This window comes from Quercus robur, chromosome 9 (genome assembly GCF_932294415.1).
Source record: "Quercus robur chromosome 9, dhQueRobu3.1, whole genome shotgun sequence".
NCBI lineage: Eukaryota > Viridiplantae > Streptophyta > Magnoliopsida > Fagales > Fagaceae > Quercus > Quercus robur.
Window position 1 is genome coordinate 26939479 of NC_065542.1, and position 24242 is coordinate 26963720.

Below are 24242 nucleotides of genomic sequence, written 5' to 3' on the forward strand. Positions count from 1 at the left end.
AAAATGAAATTGCTAGCAATGATGGTATTAAACAATGTTATTAATTTCGTTCCATTTTGGCCATTCTAGTTGGAATATCTTGTATCGGCATGCAATTCGATACGGTAATATCACCCGTTCCACCTTGGGTCAAATTTCGACCAATTTTGGTAAGTTCTAGCCATTCCATCAAGTTTTGATCAATTTCGGTCGAATTCAAACTAGGTGTTATCTAGGTACAATGGTATATGATAATAACATTAATGTATATTATTATTATTTTGAGAATCTAATATTATTAATATATATTAATGTTTATTTATAATTTTATACTTAAAAAAAGAGGTATTATTATTAGGAAAAGTATTATGTTTACAGTATTTTCACAACACTTTCATACCAAATTATAGGTTGAAAGTTTTTATAAGTTTTAATTTGAAGCTACTAATAAAATTATTTTTTTGCCCATCTATATCAACCCATAATAACCTATCCCGTAGAATTTATTGTTAAAGTATTGTGGACATAACATTTGTGAATTTTATTTAAGATCTTTTTATTAATTAAAATATTAATAACTTTTGTCCATGCAATAAATGCTTCAACCATCACATTTATTGTATTTTTTACAATTATCCAAAATGTGAATTTTGTTGGTAGAAAAATTATAATAAATTTTTTTAATCCCACTTTATTTAATTTTTTAGACAAATTAAATCAAATTCATTATTTGATATAATAGTAACACTTTTTTAATTGATACTTTCATGTTTTATATATATATATATATATATGTTTTTTTTTAGGAATCCTGAAACATTTTAAAACGATACATCGAAATAGACTGATACCAAAATATTCCGTTCTAGTAGATAAATCGAAACTAGGTCCGAAACAGAATTAATAACATTGGTATTAAACATCACGCTAATGTTCAAAAAATTTCCTAAATAAAACCATTGATAGCAACTATTCAAATTCTAATTTATATTTGAATTTCAAATTTAGTAAAGAATGTGTTTGTCATTAAGGGATAAAATTGATCTCAATTCACATAAATGAGTATTAAAATAAAATAAAATATTTTTATAGAAATATCGAAAATAAAAAAGAGACAATTATATATATATATATATATATACACATACACATTAATTCAGAATTTCAATTAATCAAAATACCAAAGAAAATACAAAGTTTGAAAATTATATTATATGGAAATTACTTTCCCATGAATTGCACCACTAGTTAAGATTAAGATATATAAAGTATAAAGAAGAATAACCAGGTCATACTTCTTAATTGACAAACTGTTACATGAAACTGGAAAATTCTACTGTTTGGTACAATTAGTCGGCTTGAAGGAGACCTTCATTGTTTCTCTGTCAAACCCAATCAGGAAATTTGCTTGAGCATAGTTGCCATATATGCCTACATCACCGTCAGATTCTTGCATGGCAAAGCAGTAAACCCCATCTTTAAGTGGAACGAAGGTATGTAAAGGCATTAACTGCACATTCGCACCCTCAAAATGGACAGTCAAAATTGGTCCGTCAAGATTAGTTTTAGTTCTATAGCAAAGCTGTGTCCCCACATCAGGATCATCCTTAATGGGATCCATTGCAATTTGCCTCTGCACTTCCGCTGCCAATGGGTCATAAAAATCGAATGGCATAATCGTCTGTGGTGTTCCTGAATCCAGTAACACGTTGCCCTTAGAAAGCTTACGTGAAGAGTTAAATGGCACATATGTGTCCCCAACACTAATTCCTTCTAGTGTGACAAAATAGGGGGTCTTATCTTCTTTGGCTACTAAAGGTGTTGAAACCACACCATCACCCACAACTTCACTGCCATTGCCAAAACTTATCTTGCTTGCAATACTAGGATCGGTATCATATGGCAACAAGCATTGAGAAAATCTGTTGCTACCAAAGATGGAACCTATTTGTGAAACAAAGGACACAGACCCTCCTCCTAACCCAATGAGTCCCATTTCATGGTCATTGAAAGTCCCGGTATCGTTGTGTCCACACCCAAAAGCAATGTCTAGGGAAACTGTTTGCCCTGAGGTAGAAATCATGGTGACTTTTTCTTTGGCCAAAACACCTTGGGCTATGGAAGCATCTGCATATACATATGTGTAACTGCAAAGATTTTGAGGAGAACAAGCGGCAGAGTCTATAAGACGACATTGTTCTGACTGACAAGAAATATCACTATATGTTGAGGACTTTTGGGGATCGAACATGGGATTAATCTGTTTGTAGCAGCCATCACATGGTACACATTGTGTCCACACAATGTCGCTACCTGTATCGACAATGCCATAGATGTCTACCGGTGGAGTTCCAATTGAGACCTTCATAAGATGCTGAGCGTTGAGAGCTGTTACTTGTGATTGAATGGCATTTGGATAGTATTTGTTTAGACGGCCGGTAAAAGTTTTGTTAGCATTGTAGAAGGGAGATTTGGGAGAGTACGGGTGGATTAGCTCAACCGTAAACCCACCATTATTGCTAGCAGTTGTTGCCAGAAGGCCTATAAAATAATTTAAGAGAATAGAGGCAACAAGGAAGTATGGATGAAACATGACACTGCTTGCCACTGAATTCAAGGTTTTGGGAGAGAATCACACATTGGAAAGTTTTATATACACTTTTTCAATCCTCCAATATTTCGATTTAATTGTTTCAATATTATATTATATTATTATCTTTAAATTCTTAATTGACAAATACAATGTATTATATTTATACCTAATAAATTTGATGATACCATCATAAATATAAGACATTCATTTCTCCAAGCATGAATGGCATCAAATGACCTACTAAAAACTGCAAAATACTGAAATTCATATCTACCAAGATTTGCTATTTTTTATAATATAAAGATAGAGTTTTTTTTTTTTTTTTTTCAAATCAAGTAACACAATACCTTCTCAACTATATATGTGTATATATATATATATATATATATATAAATAAATAAAAGTAGGACAATACAAATCTTATCCGGGTTTGGTTTTTTTATTTTTTAAAGAAGAAAGAAAAAGGGGAACAAATTGGAAAATTGCTTCCTATTATAGTGGCTTGTTTTTGGTCAACAACTCTGACTGAATTCAATGAATTCAGCCAACTTTTGTTTTGCTTCAAATTCAGACAAACTCTTTCATTATATATAGGTTTGAAAATTTAGATTATTTTATATAGAGAGAATTTCAACCTATGGTGTCCACTCCTGATGACCTCTTTATCATCAAACCAAGATACCAATCGGTTATTGGTGTAGGCGGGGATTGAATCTTAAATCTTTTATTCAGCCGTTGGAAACTTTACCAATTGAGCTAACTGGAACCCACTTGAAAATTTCAGATTTGGATAGTTTAATATCACGCCAAATTATTAGCTAAAGAATTAATTGTAGAAGAATGAAATTATACAATACAAGGATATATAACCTAATCCTAATATTGTTACCTATAGCCTAAAGGCTACAGTTTGGACTTACGGCTTTAGTCACATGCAGCTCCAACTCAATTGAACTCTTTTATTTTGTGTATTTCTTTAGTGTACAAATACATTTTGTGTTTTTGATATTTGGGTGAGAAAGTTTTGGAATATATTTGGCCTTATTTTTAATTTTCTTTTTGTATTTGAATCATGGTTTTATTAGGGACGGGTTTTGAAATTATTTATTTCATTTTTTCTTTGAATTTTAAATTGATTAGATAGTTTTTTGTATTTTGGATAGGACAAAGTTTAGTTGCAAATTTAGTCGTAGCCAGTGGCTACTACTTTCATTAAAAGAAATTTAACATAACTAAATATTTTGAAAATCTAACCGTTTGATTGTATGGTCTTTTTGCTCTTAATATGCATGTCGAATTTCTTGTCAATTAGATGTTATTTACCATTCGATCTTTAAACTTGTTTTCATGCATAATTTTTGACTACAAAAATTTAAAATTTAAACATTTGATTGATGACATAGTTATTGATTTGTGATCTTCTGAATTTGTTTTTTCAAAAATGTAGGATATATGAAGAAAATATTATCCAATGGTTGAGTGAAGTTATAGTCATTGGTTGCAACCAAGTTTGTAGCAAAGCCATGTCCTTTTGGATATTAGGGAGAGAAAGATTGGATTTTATTCCATTTTTTTATTTTTTTATTTACATTATCATTTTTTGAGAAATGAATCATTTTCCATTTCCAAAAAGCATTTTTTTTTTTTTTATAAAATTATCTCTCTTTTTTAATTTATTTTTATTTATTTTTTATGTTTACACTTTCGATTGACTTTAGGTCTTGAAAATGTTTTTTTATCATTTATTTTTCTTTTGTTCGATTTATTAATTTGATATAATTTTCAATATTTTGGATATTAAGGAGAAAAAATTGGGTTTTGAGAAAGTTTGTTTGGGGCAATAATTGTCAACTTCTAACATATTTTAATGATGCTCAAATTGTTATAAATAAATGTTAGGGTTAACTACATATTTGACCCCTATCATTTACATCATATTTCATTTTGATCTCATTCTCAAAAACAAAATATTTCAATTTGGTCTTTAACATTCCAATTGTGTCAATTTGGTTCCTAACCTTTTAGTGTTGTGTCAATTTGATCTTTAACCTTTCATATTGTTATCTCCTAGATGAAAATTGCTGACGTGATAGATGACCAAAATAAAAAATTAGTTTATTGTCACATCAACGGAAACTATTTTTTTATTATTATTATTATTTTTATTTTGGTCATTTGCCACGTTAGCAATTTTCATTCAAGAAATAATGGTAGTGACTAAATTGACATAGTACTGAAATGTTAGGGACCAAATTGACACAATTGAAAAGTTAGATGGCCAAAATAAAAAATTAATTTATTGTCACATCAATAGAAACTAATTTTTTTTTTTATTTTGGTCATTTGCCACGTTAGCAATTTTCATCCAAGAAATAATGGTAGTGACTAAATTGACATAGTACTGAAATGTCAGTGACCAAATTGACACAATTGAAAAGTTAGAGACTAAATAAAAATATGGTGTAAAAGACTGGGACCAAATAAATAATTTACCCTAAGGACAAAGTTTAGTTATAAAATTGGTTGTAACCTAAGGTTACAACATTCTTTAAAAAAAATTAACATTATTACATATTTTAAAAAGGACAAAGTGTAGCTAAAAAATTGGTTGTAGCCTAAAACTATAAAATTGGTTGTAGCAATCTTATTCAATATCATTTTATTAGAGGAGAATTTTGACAAATCCACCATTGGATTACATTTTCTTCTTATATCCTCCATATTTACAAAATTTCTAGAAAATTAAATATCAATAGTTATGTAATCAATAAATTGTTTGAATTGCAAGTTTTTGTAATTTAAAATTATGCATAAAATATAATTTTATAGATGATATAGTAAATAATATCCGGTTGTCACAAAATTTGACATATGTATTAAAAGTGTAAAGAACATACAATCCAATAGTTAGATTTTCAAAATATGTATTAATGTTAAAGATATTGAGTAAGGTTGTAGCCTTAGGTTACAAGTAATTTTGTAGCTAAATTGTGATGATATAGCTATTGATCTTTAATTTTTTAGAAATTTTGCAAGCATGGAGGATATAAAAAGAAAATGTAATTCAATAATTGATTTGTCAAAATTTATCTTCAATAAAAAGATATTGAGTAAGGTTATAGCATTAGGTTACAACCAATTTTATAACTAAATTTTATCCTTATCCTAAATAATAGGAATGAAAATTCTCTCTAACTTATTTTCTAAATTCTTGAATGAAAATGAATTTTCTTTTTTTGTTTTCCATTTTGATATTGTGGAAATTACATACATACATATATATAGGGTCACAATTTGAGGCTCAAGCCCAAAACGTATGGAGTCTTGGTCCAATAAGCCCAATACAATGAATTTGTAGAGAATGAGTCAAAGAATTAGGTCCTAATGATGAGTTGGACAAGGGCTAGTATTGAATTACATGACGATCAAACATAAATAAAGGATGCTGATATCAATAAACTTTCAGTCTGAGGAGGTTAAATCTGTATATAATGATCACTCTAGAATATTAGAATGGTTCAGATTACTATACTATCTTTTCTTTCTCTACTTTTCGATCCCCATCTCATAGAAGGTCTCTCACATTATAAAGCCCCTTTTGGGCCATCTTGATCCTACACTTGTTGATCATTTGAGTTCCTACTTGAGTGCATGTCTCATCAGACACCCTTTTTCAGCCTTCTATGAGTTGTGGTAGCCAAGCCAACACTGTTCAGAGGTCTTCTCCATATAAATACGGCCAGAAAAGTAGCTATAATGCATTTAATGCGGTGGCAGCAGCTTTTCCTTAGATATTTTGTGTTTCCTTCTTCCCCGTATGTTTATGAGGCACATTCTTATCTCTAGAGTTTTTTGGAGGGGCCCTCTAATTGCTAAAGTATATATTTGAGCTACATTCATCGCATCCGAGGAGGTATTCCTCCTCGAATCATCTTCCATTTATTCCCTGCTTATGAGACTTTAACTGGGGATCCTTTAACAACCATTTATCTCTCTTTGGACTTGTTTATTGTCCCGGGTGAAGCCCAAAACCCAATATATGATCTTGAGCCCTTACTCCTACAAAATATATATATATATATATATAATTGTGCACAGCGTGTAATTAGGAGTAGAATGAATTTCTCTTGGAGCCTAATAATTGAAAGATACTAATCTTGAGTAATGATAGCCAAATCTGGATACCATTCATTTTTAGACAAATCACGTGGATATCATTCATTTTTAGACAAATCACGTGATTTGTCTAAAAATGAATGATATCCAGATTTTTTGCTCTTTTATTCTTGCTTTCTGCGTCTTGTTTGATTGTTGCTCATTAATGAAATATTTGATGTTATTAATTTATTATCATATTTTTTTATATAAAAAATGAGATTTATTTATTTATAATTTGATAGTTAGGGAATGAGAGATTTGAACCTGGATATCAAGTTTCAATTGAGATTTAACACTCATCTACTTCTTAGATATCACCTAGCCGAGAAGTTTTCTCATGCAGCTGGTGCATACGAGACTTTTGCCCCCTAGCTAGGCAGGTGCGGTAGAAAATTAAGTCTTTTGGGGTTTTTTTTTTTTTTTTTTTTTTTTTTTTTTTTTTTTTTTAATTCAAAATTAAGATATACAATTAAAAAAAGAAAAATGACAAAAGAATAATTGTATTTCTTTTATTGATCGACTATTTTACAGGATAGTGGCGAACTCTATTGTTTGCTGCAATCAGTCGACTTAAAGGAGACCCTCATTGTTTCCCTGTCAAACCCAATCAAGTAATTTGCTTGAGCAAAGTTTCCATATATTCCAATATCTATATTGCCAAAACTTTGCATTCCAAAGCAGTAAACCCCATCTTTAGGTGGAATGAAGCTATGTCTAGGCGTTAATAGCACATCAGCACCCTCAAAATGGACAGTCAATATTGGTGCATTATCATGAAGATTAATTTCAGTTCTATAGCAAAGCTGTGTCCCCAAATCAGCGTCATCCTGGACCTGAATGGGATCCATTGGAATCTGCTTCTGCACTTCTGCCACCAAGCGATCATAAAAATTTTCTGGCAAAAGCGTAGGTGGCGTTCCTGAATCCAGAAACATATTGCCCTTAGAAACCTTACCTGAAAAGTTAAAAGGCACATATGTTTGTCCAACACTAATTCCTTCTAATGTCACAAAATAGGGAGTTTTATCTTCTTTGGTTACTGTTAGAGATATATATTATTCATATTAGCCCAATGTAATAGGCCCAACCCTAATTCTACTTTGTGTGCAAGTCAAGTCTCCTACTTGTACTAGAAGTCTATTAGTCTAGGGTTTAGTCACCTATATATACTCATGTTAGGGTTCATTGTAACACAGGATGTTATTGTACTACACTCTCATACAATAAAGATGTAGCCCTTAAGGGATTCCTCCGTGGATGTAGGCCACCAAGGCTGAACCACGTAACCCTTGTGTTCTCAGTGTTCCTCTTCTATGCTTCCTCTTCCGCATCCATTCTAGCATACACAACATGATATAACACATCGCGTTGCTAATATTCAACATGGTATCAGAGCCAAACTCCGTTCTTGGCATCAAACAAATATCTCTAGCAAACAAAGAAGATTCTCATGTGCACATCGCCAACAGAAGTCACACATGCTTGTCTGCTGGATCTAGACTCCACGGCATCTCGCAGCCACCGTGGCGCAGTGCTGTGTCCAAGATCCACAAACTCAAGCAAACCCGTGACATCAATCTTAGATCTGCGCAAATCCAAGCCTCGCCTGACGAAACCAACACCACAGACTTGTTCCAAGATCTCTCCTGACCAAAACCCAGAAATCCGGTCACCCAAATCCTTGCCACGCGCCTCCACGCGCCGCAGAAGCCTCCGGAAAATTCCCACGCGCCGTCTCAGATTCATTACTTCAGATCGTCTTATTGGCCACACGCGCCGTCCAATCGGCCATGTCGACCACCGATCTACCTATGGAAGAAATATCGTCTTCAACGGCCGCTGCACGTGCCTCCACGCGCCACCTGGGTTTCTGGCTTCTCCTCCACGCGCCGGTGACGCTGTCACGTGCATTCCACGTGCCGGAAAACTCCTGATGACGTCATCGATCCACGTCAGCAGCCACGCAAGCACGGCCACGTCAGCCCTAGTACACGTCAGCGACACGTCATCAACCACGCCAGCAGTGTCGTCTCGTCAGCACCACGTCATTGACCCGGACCGACCCGACCCGGACCACCCGGATCTGACCCGTGAGCACTTTGACTGTTGACTTTGACCTGGACCAGTTGACTTTGACTTTTTGCGTTGACCTTTGACCAAAAGTCAAAATTTCCAAAAGGGCCTATCTTGCTCAGTTTTTCGCGTAGATTCCGATTTTGGCCTCCGTTTCTTCATTTGAAGCTCCGAAATTGGACATTTGGCACATTCTTCATTGTGGTTTCTTCGAAGGCATTCTTCAAGGCATCTCCAAGTGATCTTCTCATGCTTATCCAACCTCAAGTCTTCATCAAGCTTCCGCCTTGAGTTTGAGGGAGGGTGTTAGAGATATATATTATTCATATTAGCCCAATGTAATAGGCCCAACCCTAATTCTACTTTGTGTGCAAGTCAAGTCTCCTACTTGTACTAGAAGTCTATTAGTCTAGGGTTTAGTCACCTATATATACTCATGTTAGGGTTCATTGTAACACAGGATGTTATTGTACTACACTCTCATACAATAAAGATGTAGCCCTTAAGGGATTCCTCCGTGGATGTAGGCCACCAAGGCTGAACCACGTAACCCTTGTGTTCTCAGTGTTCCTCTTCTATGCTTCCTCTTCCGCATCCATTCTAGCATACACAACATGATATAACACATCGCGTTGCTAATATTCAACAGTTACTAAAGGTGTTGAAACCACACCGCTACCTACAACTTCACTGCCATTGCCAAAACTTACCTTGCTTGCAATATTAGGATCTGTACCAAATGGCAACAAGCATTGAGAAAACCTCTTGCTACCAAAGGTGGAACCTAATTGTGAAACAAGGGAATCAGACCCACCTCCTAAACCAATGATTCCCATTTCTTGGTCATTGAAAGTCCCGGTATTGTTGTGTCCACAACCAAAAGCAAGGTCAAAGGAAACGGTTTTCCCTGAGGTGGAAGTAATGGTGACTTTTTCTTTGGCCATAACACCTTGGGTTATGGAACCACTTCCATATCCATAAGTGTAACTGCAAAGATTTTGAGGAGAACAAGTGCCAGTGTCTATTAGATGACATTGTTCTGATTGACAAGAAATGTCACTGTATGTGGAGGACTTTTGAGGATCGAACATGGGATTAGTCTGATTGTAGCAGCCATCACATGGTACACATTGTGTCCACACAAGGTCACTACCTGTATCAGCAATGCCATAGATGTGTACCGGTGGTGTTCCGATTGAGACCTTCATGAGATGATGGCCTTTGTATGCAGATATTTGTGATTGGGGGACATTTGGATAGTATTTATTAGCATTGTAGAAAGGAGTGTTGAGAGAGTCTTGGCGGATTAGCTCAAAGGTAAAGCCACCATTGCGAGCGGCAGTTGCCAAAAGGCATACAAGATAATTTGAGAGAATAAAGGCAACAAGGAACCGTGGATGAAACATGACAATGCCGACCATTGAATTTGTGGCCTAAGGACAGAGTCACACATTGAAAAGTTTTATTATATACACTTTCTCTGCTCCTTTAATAATTGTACTTCTAAGGAATTTTCATTTAATGTGATTTGAATATTATATTATATTACTACCATTTTTAAAATGGTGTGCAGATTGCATTGCTAAATTTGGGATAATGTAAATTATGTAATACTAAATTCATTGACTCTCTGATATAGATAACAATTTGGAAACAACCCCCAAAAAAAGTCTCTAAAATATATTACAAATATATACATGGGCACAGGAAGACTTGCGAATAAGGTGTAGGTAGGTTTACATTGGTTGCCAAATCTCGGTATTAAACCAAACTTTCGTGTCCGACCTGGAAAAGTTACGTGAGAACATAAATAACCAGAAAAAAAGGAAATATGTTAGTCACCTATAACGATTACTTGAAGGCATCTATTGACCTACCATTAAAAAAGAAAAAGAAAAATGCGATTTCTCCTACCGTGAATGGCATCAAATGACCTACTAAATAAAAACTTGAAAATTTTCATATCTATCAAGATTTGCTTTAGTAATAGTTTTTGAAAGAAAAGAGCATAAAGAATGCAATAATATTATAACATGTCTCTTATTTCGTTGAACAGTTGAATGGATCATAAAGCCTTATTATGAAAGAATAAATTTGTTTAGGCCCCGCAATTTCGCAGGGGCAAGCAAATAAATATTTGTTTGACTTTGCTGTTTATAAGGAACTGCATTTTTTTTTTTGGACAAGATTTCCTGCAAACATGTTTGCAGGAAATCCTGCATACAAGGCAAGGTGTCAATTAGTGAGAGTGACAAGTGTCCTGCTTATACCAACAACCCATCAAAAATGATAGAATTCATTATAACTTTTATGTGGGTAACTAACACATTTCCTTAAATTTGTTTTTAGAATTTCCATTTATTTTTAAGAGCTTATGTTTTTTGTTGGTTTTGGTTGGATAGTGATTACTGGTGTTAGGTGCTGACTTCTTGTAATGGGGGTTTAGTTGTAGTCCGCGACTTTGCGCTGCTAAAATGTTTCTGAGTTGATAAATTTTTATATTTATTTTTTTATCATCTGCTGGGTGTGGTTATTTGGGCCTTAGTCTTAATCTGTTTTGTTGAATAAAATTTAAATGCTTTTAGTTTCAGAATATGAAATCTATGTGAACTATCACAGGGAAACCTTGACTGATTTGAATGCCTAATGTAAGTTTGGTAGACCTTGACTGACTTGAATGCCTAATGTAAGTTTGGTAGACACCAAATTCATGGTTGCAACTTGAAATAAGCTTTCATGCATGATTTTCTGGTAATTCATTTCTTGATTGCTAGAGAGTTATGGTCTTTTGGAAGGCATAGTAGTGCTACTAGAATAGCCACTCCCCTTTGGTTATATGGACAACATGGAGAACTTTGCCAAGACTTGAAAACTATTCAATGCCTTAAGACCTGCTTATGCTGTGGCTATAGAATGTGGTAGTTTGATATTTATGCTCTATAGCTATAAATCTAGTTAAGCTATAGTACACATTGCATTATGTGTCTCATATTTTACACGAGCTAAAGCAAAATTTAACACAGTAAGTCATCAAATTTGAGTTAACGGGTCACTCTCACTAATTGACACCTTGCCTTGTATGCAGTATTTCCTTGCACGAAATCCTTGTCCTTTCTTTTTTTAAGTGAAGACAAATGTTTTTTTTTATTTTTTTTTTAAAGAGCACTATTGGTCTATTGTCACTTCACCTAAAGGCATTCACATGATCATAACTTTTGCCACAATTGTGGTGGAGAAAAAGTGGTACATCTATATAACAATGACAGATTGTCAATCATAATTTGTCATGTAAAATAATATATTCTGCATTTTTATGTGATATTAAAATTACTCAAACTTCCTTGACTGATTTCTTTGATGGTCATCCAATAACTCTTCCATAGACATGAGCAAAAATAGTTCCCTAAGGCCAAACCAAAAAAATAAAAAAAAAATTATATATCATAAAAGTTGAGATCTATCATGGTTGCAATACTACACCTAATTGCAAAGTTAAGCTTAGAAATTATGGTGGTGTCACATGGCAACACCAAATTGCAACAAACTTTTAGATAAAAACAACTTATTTGTTTTTACCAATGATTGTTTTATCATGTTGTAGTTGCACTAAGTGGTTGCACCAAATTGCAAAGTTGGGCTTAAAAGTTGGGCTTAAATTTGTGATTTTGTCAAGTGGTGAAACCAAATTGCAATAGATTTTTAAATAAAAGAAAATTATTTGTTCTTATCAAGGACTGCTTTATCACTTTTTCATTGACGGTGTGTTATTGCGAGGCCAACCAATCCTACCTCACCAAAGTTAAGAAAAGAAACCATCTACTAAAAAAAAAAAAAAAAAAGGATCAATTTCATTATTGATTTTGTTTTCTTAACTACAAAATGATCAAAATTTAGTATTGAAATTATTTTTATTTTTTCCTTCTGAATTACAAAAGAAAGTTTAAAATTTGGTACTTAACTGCAATATTTAACGAAAGTTATTTGAAAAGTCTTAATTAAATAAACTTAAAATTTAGAAAATTTAATTGAATGAAAATAAAGTTAGAGGCCTTGAATGAATTTTTGGTCAAACTTGAGGGTACAATTTGTATTTTTGCTTTTTTTGTGCGGCTAAAAATGCAAAATATACCCTCTAAGTTTCTCCACAATTCATTTTATTTTTTTAAGTTTCAAGTTTATTTAATTAAGGCTTTGTCAACTTCCACTAATTTTTTTTATAAAAAAATTCTAGAAAATATTTTTAATCATTAATTAGATTTTTATAATTTAAAATATTTAAAGAAAAAAAATTTTAAATTTTAGACAATCAATCGTAACATTTAACAAAATTTGATAGAATAGCCTTAACAGTCTGAGGTGTCATTGCTAGAAATAGTTAAGATCAAGTAATAGTTGCTTTACGCCTTTATCCCATCGGGTACCATTGCCTGCATCAGTAATGGAATTGGAAGCTTTAGCTACTAGAAGAGCAGCTCCTTTTGCCAAAAACATGGGTTGTATGAATTGTTCACTTTGAAGGAGATTCTATCACAATGATGACAGCTCCGTTTGGAAATCCTATTCAAGATACCCAAGCCACAGCTCCCTCATCTCCTAGCTCGCGTGCAAAGCTAAAGAAATAGCTGACATTGTTATTTGGTTTGGTAGTTTTCTTCCTCGATACTTTTGTTTTAGATCAGTTGTAACTTGTAATCCCTTTCCTTTTTCATTTGATAAGGTTAAAAAAAGAGAATAAGTGAACGAGAATAGGATAAGGTTAAAAAAAATCGTTGGTGTTACTATTAGGATAGTTATAGTATCTTTAGTATTTTGCCAAACATTTAGTTATAGTATTACTGTGGGAACACCGGTGTTGATTGGTTTCAAAATATATAGTTTCTTACTCTCTGGTACAAAATTAACTCCTTGTAATGTACACAATGTGTGATGCCCTAATTTGATTGATTGTGTGATGTGTGTGGGTGTGTGATGAGTCCCACATCAGGTATTTACTGGGTTGAACTGAGTTTTATTAACAACTACAAGGAGCCTCAATTGCGACTAGTCTTTTTGAGGTATAGTACAGATGTGGCTAGCGCTTTTTCTTGGATCGTTACATATGGTATCAGAACCGGTCTGGTAACCCTATGTGGGTTCGGAGACATTATCCCACAAAGTGGGCCCTAACGAGAATGTTAGGGATTTAAGTGGGGGAGATTGTGATGCCCCAATTTGATTGATTGTGTGATGTGTGTGATGAGTCCCACATCGGGTATTTACTGGGTCGAACTAGGCTTTATTAACAACTATAAGGAGCCTTAATTGCGACTAGTCTTTTTGAGGTATAACACTACTAGTCTTTTTGAGGTATAGTGCAGATGTGGCTAGCGCTTTTCCTTGGGTCGTTACACAATGTGTTAGACAAAATGTCCCTCTTATGTATTAGATTAAGTCAACTTCATGTTTTGGGCCTCTCGGTTTAGTTTTCACTAGTCACTTTTTTTTTTTTCTTTTTTTTCCTCTCATGTGCATTTAGGCACATTAGGCCATCCACAACGTAATTGGTATTTTTATCCATCCGACAAATATTAAGTTAGCTTAAAAAATGAATACTGTTTTTTAAATAATAAATACACTTACTCGGTACCAATGTATTTAAGGTGTTAACTACTTCAGAAAATGTTCCTAGCTTGTCCAGGGATCAACAATACCTTGAGATATATAATCCATCCTACGGAAAAATACTGGATAGGCTAAGGGCTCTTAATTATCTCTCTCTCGTTTTGTGGACTACAAAATGATTAAAATTTAATATTTATTTCTTTTTCCTCTTATTTACAAAATGATCAATTTCAAGTTTTTATGTTTTAAAAATGTACATAAAATATGAGTTTCTAAATTAAATAGTAAATAACATTCGATTAGCATAAATTTTTGCATTTGTATTAAGAACACAAAATCCAATTGTGAAATATACAAAATATTAATTTAATAACAAGTTATTAAGTTAGTGTAATATTGTTTAAACTTATACCAGGTGTAACTTGATATATATTATAATAATTACATTAATTATAATATGGATGTCATAGAGTTTTTCAAAATTAAGTTTCTTAGAAAAATACTATAGTATTTTTTTTTTTTTTTGAAGGCTAAAATAAATGAAATCAAAGCAATCAATTCATTGGTAAAAAGTAAATTATAAAAATTTTTGATTTTTAATTCTTGAATTAATTAATTTTGACGCAACACTTTCAAAAAAGGAAAAGTGCAAAAAAGAAAAAAGAAAAAAAGAAATTAACATAGACAAATGTAATTTATAAGATGAGTCTGAATTTGATAAGAACGGGGTGTGAAACCTTTGTTTTACACCCTCCAACCTTAACATGCCATATAATCTTTACACAACTTTTCACAATTTGAAAAAATAGGACTGACCACACACAATCATTCATCTTATTAAGAACCCTCAAATAAATAAATAAATAAAAATCACATCCTCCTTCCCTTGGAATCAAAGAATCATCGATGACCAAACCTCCACTTGCTAGTTTGACGACCACCGAATTGCTGCTAGAGTTTGAAAAGGAAATATTTTTTTGGATCCCCTACACTTCGCTTTGTGTGTGGCGGTGCTGAAGCACTTGCTTTTGACCATTTTGTTGTTGGGTTCTGTTCATTATTACTTTGTGAGCTCTCAAGCAAAAACCCGTCAAATATGTTTTTGAATTTTGGTAAAAAATTTCTTTTTTTGGGGTTACCAACACTTAACTTTGTGTTTGACGATGCCCAAGCTCTTGTTTTTGGCCTTTTTTTGTGTGTTGGGTCCTTTTAAATCTTCCACTGTACAAGCTCTCAATGATATTAGCCTCTTTGATGGCGTCTCTCAATCTGGCAAGGTTTGTGGTGGGAGACTGAGGAGGGAGATAAGATTTTAGGGACTCTTTTTTTACATTGATTTGAAAACGTGAAATAGGGTTTTCTTCTTTTTTTTTTTTTTGGTTTTTGTTTTTTTTTTTTTAAGATGTTATTAGGTGTATTAAGATGTATTGATTTTACAGTGAGTCTTAAGCAAGGGTGTCAATACCGTACCGGAGGCAGTACCGGTTTAGCCAGTGGTACGATATATTTCGGGTACCAGTCAATACCGGTGTACCGTTTCGGGATTACCGCTAATATATATATATATATATATATATATAAAATTTTAAGGTGACAAATTCTATATAAATTAATATATTTATTTACATTTCAATTTTTTACCTCTTTTGTTCAAATTATTTTAAGCTAATGCCTAGCCTATTTCACTACTCAATAATAATTAAAAAAAAAATTAAAAACCATAATAAGGCTTCTGAGTGGTCAAAAAGAAAAGAAGAGTCAGCTGTAAACTAGGGGCAGATAAACCACGTTGGTTTGTCCCCCCCTTAATAACTTTTGTTAAATAATAATTTAAAAAAAAAAAAAAAAAAACCTTTTAGTAAGAAGCAGAAAGTGGGTAGGCGTAAAAAAAGTGGAAGTCATCTCATCTCTGTCTTCTGGGTTTCTCTGCTAACATTTTGTTTAGAAACCCAAACCAGAAATGCCAAAAGAAAGAGAGTGGCAACGAGGAAGAGAAGAAAACTCAAGAAGCTACTATGTGATGGCAGCGAGCTCAAGCCTCAAGATCTAACAATATTTCACTGGTGGATGAAGGTTCAATAATGGTGAAGAGGCGCTGTAAGTAGCAATTTTTTTTATGAAAACCCATTTCAGTTTGTACCGGTCCGGAACGAAGATACCGCCCGAAAAGCATCGGAATCCGCCGAAATGGCCGAAACAAGCCGAAACACACCGGTATTTAAGATGGTACGAATCAACCCAGTTTCTGTACCGGTCTAGGCACCGGCACGAAAAATTCCGGCCGTATCGGCCGATACAGTACGGAATTAACATCCTTGGTCTTAAGTAAAAGGCTGATGTGGCATGTCTTTATTAGTTGGTATAAACCAAGGGACTTACACCCTGTCCTTATTGAATTTATTCTCTTCTAAGATTACATGAAAATGACAATAAAATGATTTAAAATTATGATTAATTTAACATCAATTTTTTTTTTCTTGCTGAGAAACTAACACTCACACAAACTCACAAGAGAGGGAACAGGTAGAGAAATATGATTTTATCTGTTTTCCAAAAAGAAAAAATCTCCCAACCAAAAGTGAAAAAATGAAAGAAAGATGGAATTGAAAAAAATATTAAAATTATACGATAAGCTTCAGAGGAATGCTTGAAGCCAATGGGTTGCATGCACAGATCTAGAACAAATTGTTCGACAGCTTAATGTAGTGTATGTGGTATTCTACTGTGTATTGGTTTGAATTTCGAATTTTGTTTAGTTTAGTAAATTAGTTTCAGCTAAATTGAATAATGTTGTGTCTATCTGACTTGACAGTTTATGAAAGAAATCATAGGAACTAACGAAAGAAGGAAAGGCCTAACTTGGTTATTTCTAATTAACACTGGCCTAACTTATCAAGTGGTTCTAATTATTTGATAAAATAATAATACCTTATTAAGCTAACTCATTTAAGTCAGAACAATTCCTTAGAACAAATTCTTAAGCCTCAATATTGATTCTAAAAAAAAAAAAAATTCTTAAGCCTCATTTTCAAGCTTAAGAATTAAGACGCATCTTTCCAGTGATACAAACTTTCTCATGTCCACTAAAAGGGTAATACCACAGCTCTCTTAGCTCAAAAAGCTAAAGAAATAGCCGATATTATTGTTATTTAGTTTGGCAATTTTCTTTCTGAATTTACTTTTTCAGATCAGTAGGGGTGTCAATCCGGGTTAGCGTGTCGGGTTTGTGTCGTGTCGAGATAAGCAACGAGACCTATTAGAGGCAAGTTGGACAATATCGTTCTAGGCTCTAGACCAGATCTGAGTAGAGCGACAAGCTCTCTCTCTCTCTCTCTTTCTTGGTGTATGTGTGCGCACACAGAGGCATGACCTCTCTTTCTATTTATTTTGATATTTTGATATTCTATACAAACCTCCATAAAATAAAGCCTAAGTGTGTGTTTGGATACTGCTTTATTTTGCTGAAAACTGAAAATACTGTAGCAAAATAATTTTTAAATGTGTGATAGTGCCATGGGACCCATTTTTAATGAAAGTTTTGTTGAAAAGAGAGATTTGTGGGTCCCGTGAATAGTGCACTAGAAAAACTGGAAAAAAAAAAAAAAAAAAAAGAGGCAGACGCAAACGCGTGAACGTGGAACGCAATTCAAATGGAGCTTAAGTATAATAGAAAAAGCCTTCCTTCAAGGGGGGGGGGGGGGGTGGCGCGGGATAATTTTTTTGTGAAATCGATAATTCTTTTAGCTGCTTTAATAGAGAGAGACCCTCTTAAATCTTTCTCTATTTTAACTCTTCTATTTGCTAAATGATGAGATGATACTCCCTTTTCTCTTAATAAATGCTAGGTGAAAGTGAGTAATGAGCACGTGTTTTTTTTATAACATATGTATATATGAATTCTATAAAGGTGAATGGTTCTTGCCAACATGATACAAAATAGACAAATAATTGGTAGTTTTGCACTTGTGCTTGTTCATTAGGGACTTTTTTTTTTTTTTTTTTTGGGATACGCAATCGGTACTTCTATTATTCATTTCAATTCTGTAACAACTGATTTACATCTGAAGCAATCACCTCTTCACTAGTGACTTTTTTAAAAGTAATGTTGAGATGATTTGAAACTTGAGTAAATTACGTATATGGTTCTTAATCTTTTACATTGTATGTCAATATGGTACCCGACCTTTCAAATGTGTCAATTTATTGAATCAAAATGTTATTTGTCATTAATTAAGTGGTGGGTGGAAAATGCTTATATGGCTGACTATCAAATATACAAATTATTTTTATGCCACTTCAAATCAAATTACACGTCCACTACCACATGAAATAAAAATTAGAAAAAGAGTCCCACATTTGTTGAATATTTTTTATTTTCAAAAAATTACTTCCCTTCTATCAAACACTTCCAAATATAATAAAATTTGCAATTAAATAAAAACCGACCCCAGAAACATGATTGCACCATTCCAACATGAAAAACTTTCACCAGACTATTTCAATTGAAAAAAAAAAAAAAAAACAATGAAACACCAGTATAAACCCTAACCCAACCCATTTAATAATCATGTCATGATCCTTCAACCCTAACCAAACCCGTTAATAAGGCGGGTTGACCTGACCCAACCCATTTGACATGCTTAATAAACGAGTTGTGTTGGGTTGACACGAATGTAACACAACCCATTTCAACCTACATAATATTAAATATAACATCGATCTAGAAATAATGTTTTTTTACATCTCAAAAGCAGTGCATACACTTCAAGTCTTCAACCCACATCCAAAATAATATAGTTCAACAAAGATATAACATTCATCTAAAAATAAGTTCTTCACACTCTAAAAGAAGTGCATACATTTCAACCCAAAATTCAAAATAACATAGTTTAACAAAAATGAAATAACATAGTTCAACAAAAATATAATATCCTTGAAACTCGCCAAATGCTAAGTATCAATATTGAAAGAATTGGAGCAAGCAGTAGACTAATCTTGATTATTACTACGATTATCATCCATAGATTCTTTGTTGATGTCCAAATTCATAACATCTTCCACAAGCTCATCCAATTTCATTTGTGCAAGCTCTATGCCAAAAGAATATATCTAAGTATTAGTAGTTACAAAACATGATCATGCCTCAATAGTTTAAAAAACAATGCCCATCAGATCTAGTTTATAAACAATCTCAATAAACCCACTTGCAAGATATGCAGACGTTGTCCAACACTAATACAAACACCAAAAAAAACACACGGCACAAGACAAAGGCTACAACCGTGGCCTTAATCAACAATTAATATATCTTATATATTAATAACGGCACATGGGTCTAAAGTTTATAGAACAAAAACATTATGCATAAAAAATTACTGCAGAATTTTGAAATACCAAGAAAACAATTTTCTTTAATTCTAAAACTCACTAAACACATGAGAGAGAGAGAGAGAGAGAGAGAGAGAGAGAGAGAGAGAGAGAGAGAGAGAGAGAGAGAGAGAGAGAGAGAGAGATAACCGGTTTGAGATTTTGAGTTTAAGAATTGGGCGTGAGTCTATCATATAGTAGAGTGAGTAGTACAGTTGAAATAAAAAAATAAAAAAAATAATTAGATATTTGTAAGAAGGTTTAGAGATTTAAGGTTTGTAGGGATTAGAGATCTAGGATTTGTAAAGTTTCAATTTCCAATTATATCCTTTGTAAGTTTTTGTAATTACTCACTTTTTTTTTAAATTTAAAATATATGTTGGATATAAAAAGGTATTTAACAAATTTAAAATAAAATAAATATTTATTTGTTATACGAGTTAAACAGGTTGTGTTAAATGGGTCATTTTAGGTTGACACAAATAAATTGGCGTGTCAAACGTATCTATTGCGGGTTACACGGGTTGACCCGCTAATGACATGTTTATTATCGTGTTGCTTTCGGGTCCGTTTATGACCCAAACCCATTATGGCCTAACCCTAACCCACAAAAACCCATGTCGGGTTCGTGTCGTGTTCGCGGATAATTGGGTCGAACATTGACACCCCTAGATCAGTTGTAGTTTATAATCTATTTCCTTTTTTATTTGATTAATACAAAGTTTTGCAAATTTCTCAATAAATAAATGAAGCGAAGTAGTTGCGAAAGACAAAGAGAGAAAGTAAAAACATTTCTTTAAGTTGCTAGAAATGTGATTAGATCGAAATGAAAGTAGTCTTTTTTTAAAAGATAATTAAGCTATATATATAAAGTATAAATAGGTATATATCTTTCTTTGATCGTTTAAATTACATGAAAGTGTCAAACTCTACTGTTTGGTGCAATCAGTCGGCTTGAAGGAGACCATCATTGTTTCCAAGTCATACCCAATCAACAAATTTGCTTGAAAATAGTTTCCATATATTCCTAAGCCATCCCAACTTGCCAAATCAGAATTTGCAGTACTTGTAATTCCAAAGCAGTAATATTCATATTCTTTAAGTGGTCGATTGAAAGTTTGTATAGGCTTTAACTTCACATCTGCACCTTCAAAATGGACAGTCAATATTGGTCCATTTTCATTAGTAATTTCAGTTCTATAGCAAAGCCGTGTTCCCAAAAGAGAGTCATCCTTAATGGGATCAATTGAAATCTGCTTCTTCACTTCCACCACTAGGCGATCATAAAAATCTGGTGGCAAACCTAATTGTGGTGTTCCTGAGTCGATAAACGTGTTGCCCTTAGAAACCTTACCTGAAGAGTTAAAGGGCACATACGTGTCTCCAACACTAATTCCTTCAAGCGTCACATAATAATAGGAAGGTAAATCTTTTGTGACTATTAAAGGTGTTGAAACCACACCATCACCCACAACCTCACTGCCATTCCCAAAACTTATCTTGCTTGTAATGCTAGGATCAGTACCATATGGTAACAAGCAGTAAGAAAACCTCTTGCTACCAATTTGTGAAACAAAGGACGAAGGCCCTGGTCCTAACCCAATGATTCCCATTGCATCGAAATAGAAGGAATCATTGTGTGCACATCCAAAAGCAATATCAAAGGAAACCGCTTGCCCTGAGGTAGAAGTGATGGAAACTTTTTCTTTGGCCAGAACACCTTTGGACAAACCACTTGCATATCCAGTATTGAAATTGCAAATATTTTGAGGAGAACAAGCGGCTTCGTCCAATAGTAGATGACATTGTTCTGATTGACAAGAAATTTCACTGTATGTGCAGGACTTTTTAGGATTGAACTTGGGATGAATCTGATTGTAGCAGACATCACAAGGACATCGTGTCCACACAAGGCTACTACCTGTATCGGTAAGGCCATAGATGTCTACTGGTGGAGTGCCAATTGAGACCTTCATGAGATGCTGACCTTTGTATGGTGTTAATTGTGCTTGGGGGACATTATGAACTGTTGCCAAAAGGCCTATAACATAATATAAGAGAATAGAGGCAACAAAGAAGCATGGATCAAATCGTACACTGCTTGCCATTGAATTTCAGGTTTTGAGAGGGAGTCACAGTTTGACACAACAATGGTTACCAAAGGCTTTTATAAACACGATATAACCAAACCTATAACAATTACTTCTTTTTTCCAGCAATAACAATTACTGTAAAATTTCATATCCACCAAAATTTTCTCCTTTTAACAAAAATGAAAACAAATAACGTAAAGAGTGCAATAATATCGTAACATATCTCCTGTTTCTTTGAAGAACAGGTCCTTATTTAATTTTTCTAACCAAAAAACCTTATTTAAGAATAAATTTGGTTAGCTAGGCCCAACGGTGTTGCATGGCAAATGTGCCTTTTTTTTAACGAAAATAGGAATTAATTTTTGTTTGGATTTGCGATTTATAAGGAACTGCATTTCTCTTTAAGACAAAGACAAGATTTTCTAAATATAAAGTAGGGATGCAACTTAATCTATAGGCATTCCCAAAACATTATTTGAATTTAAACTTTTACTAAAGCTTCCGTTACAACTTTTTTTTAATGTTGTGGATTCCAGTTAGTTCAACTGATAAAGTCTCTGATGGTTGAATAAGAGATTTAAGATTCAATTTCTGCCTCCATCAAAAACCAGTTGTATATCAAAAATTTCAATCATACCAATTAATGCTTATTTTTCGATGTTCCACGACACTTTTTCTTCCTCAAATCTTATTGTCTCTGTTCAAAACTGGAAGCCTCCCCTTTCTCACTTTCTGTCTCAACTTATATATCCTTAGTGCAATACAATCTCTCCTCTTTCTCTCAAACTTGGTCTAACCTCGCTCACTCCAAGTTTCCAACTACTCAATTTCCTTTGATCCCTCAAGTTGTAGAAACAATCCTAGTCCGCGGTTGGCAAAAAATTACTAACCCATCTCTAATAATAGATGAAAATGTATTGAAAGAAGTATTCTTCTATTCTTTTAGTTTTCTTTGCTTCACATTGGTTTTTTTTTTTTTTTTTTCTTTGTTTCTTTGTTTGCTCCCCCATCTTCTATTTCTTCATTTCTTCTGTGTCTCAGATCTGTTTCTCTCTATGTGACTGCGTCGCTTTATTTCTTTGTTTTTTCAATATTGGTTGCACGTGATGTTACAAAAACAACAACATGAGACAAGATTTAAAGTGGGAACATGTGGAGGAGTTTAAAAGAAGGAAAAAATAAAAGATAAAACGTAAAGGTAGAGTGAATAAGTGGATGAGAATAAAATAATGTTTAAAAAAATGTTGGTATTAATATTAGGATAGTTAGAGCAAAAAATATATAAATGATCTAAAGATGCGACAAATTTCACCACTTAATCTAACCTTTAGAAATTAATGTCACCAGTCAAATTTTTATTTATTTATAATTGTTTATTATTTATTATGTTATTGCCATTTACCAATCACAATTATTATTGCATCAATTTATAATATGTTATTTTATAAAATTTATAATATTTTTAGCATTTTTCAAAACATTTAGTTTAGTTTATATATAGTGGTAATTCCGAAATGATACACTAATATTGATTGGTATCGAAATATATCGTTCCCTACTCTCTGGTACAAAATTAACTCTTTGTAATGTACACAATGCGTTTGACAAAATGTCACACTAATGCCTTAGATTAAGTCAATTTAATGGCCTCTTGGTTTAGTTTCCACTAGTCACCTTCTTCTTTCTTTCTTCATTTTTTTTTTTTTTCCTCATGTGCATTTAGGCATACTAGGGCATCAACATAATTGGTATTTTTATCTATCCAACAAATATTAAGTTGGTTTAAAAAGACTTCAAAAATAAAAATAACCAAGTCCATTGCTATGGGCCCTCGCTATTTTTCCATCACGTCTATCACCAAATATTGGAGAGGGGAGCTAGGTTTTGCTTATTCTAAGAAAGTGAATATCATCATCCCTCTTCAGGAAGAAGTTGAAGCTATTAAATGGACTCTATCCTTAGCAACCAACTTGGAGTTTGAGGCAGTTATCATAAAATCAAACTCCCAACATTGTACAAATCTTCTTTTGACCCCCCCTCCCTGGCGGTGCTTGGAGAATCAAATCTGTTTGTGCTAACCCTCAGGTTCTCTTAGCATTATCACCTAAGGTTTCTATCTGTAGGTTGCCCAGCTTGTTTAAAGTGGCTTCTAATTTTTTTACAAAGTGGTCTTTAGTTTGTAATCTTTTTGGTTCTTTTGATATTGGTAACAGCCTCCCTTCTTTTGATTTTGTTGTTTCAAGATAAAGCTTGTTTGTCTGTGTAGTTTATTATTCTCACACAGTAGATTTCAAAAACCATTCCATTACATTCACCCAAAATAAAAACTAACCAAAAGATTGAGTAGAGACACTTGCGGCCTACGAGGAGGACCGAAT

The 24242-nt window shown here is 33.3% G+C and overlaps 3 protein-coding genes across 3 annotated transcripts; all 3 read right to left on the reverse strand.

Annotated features, from left to right (window-relative positions):
- Window positions 1-1167: 1167 nt before the first annotated feature.
- On the reverse strand, window positions 1168-2581 carry LOC126699352 (aspartic proteinase CDR1-like). Its single transcript, XM_050397105.1, has one exon. It carries the CDS (start codon window positions 2570-2572, stop codon window positions 1313-1315), a length of 1260 nt encoding a protein of 419 aa, XP_050253062.1. The 5' UTR covers window positions 2573-2581; the 3' UTR covers window positions 1168-1312.
- A 4633-nt stretch (window positions 2582-7214) lies between these two features.
- On the reverse strand, window positions 7215-10242 carry LOC126700219 (aspartic proteinase CDR1-like). The gene is made up of 3 exons (XM_050398252.1): window positions 9457-10242; window position 9355; window positions 7215-7769 (listed from the first exon to the last, which is right to left on the reverse strand). Exons 1-3 carry the CDS (start codon window positions 10222-10224, stop codon window positions 7276-7278), a joined length of 1263 nt encoding a protein of 420 aa, XP_050254209.1. The 5' UTR covers window positions 10225-10242; the 3' UTR covers window positions 7215-7275.
- Window positions 10243-20700: 10458 nt separating this feature from the next.
- On the reverse strand, window positions 20701-21879 carry LOC126700906 (aspartic proteinase CDR1-like). The gene has a single exon (XM_050399071.1). The coding sequence runs from the start codon at window positions 21877-21879 to the stop codon at window positions 20701-20703; it is 1179 nt and encodes a 392-aa protein (XP_050255028.1).
- Between the last annotated feature and the right edge of the window lie 2363 nt (window positions 21880-24242).

Bases quoted from the DNA above. Each gene is read 5' to 3' on its own strand.
- LOC126699352 (XM_050397105.1), bottom strand. From the start codon at position 2,572: ATGTTTCATCCATACTTCCTTGTTGCCTCTATTCTCTTAAATTATTTT.
- LOC126700219 (XM_050398252.1), bottom strand. From the start codon at position 10,224: ATGGTCGGCATTGTCATGTTTCATCCACGGTTCCTTGTTGCCTTTATT.
- LOC126700906 (XM_050399071.1), bottom strand. From the start codon at position 21,879: ATGGCAAGCAGTGTACGATTTGATCCATGCTTCTTTGTTGCCTCTATT.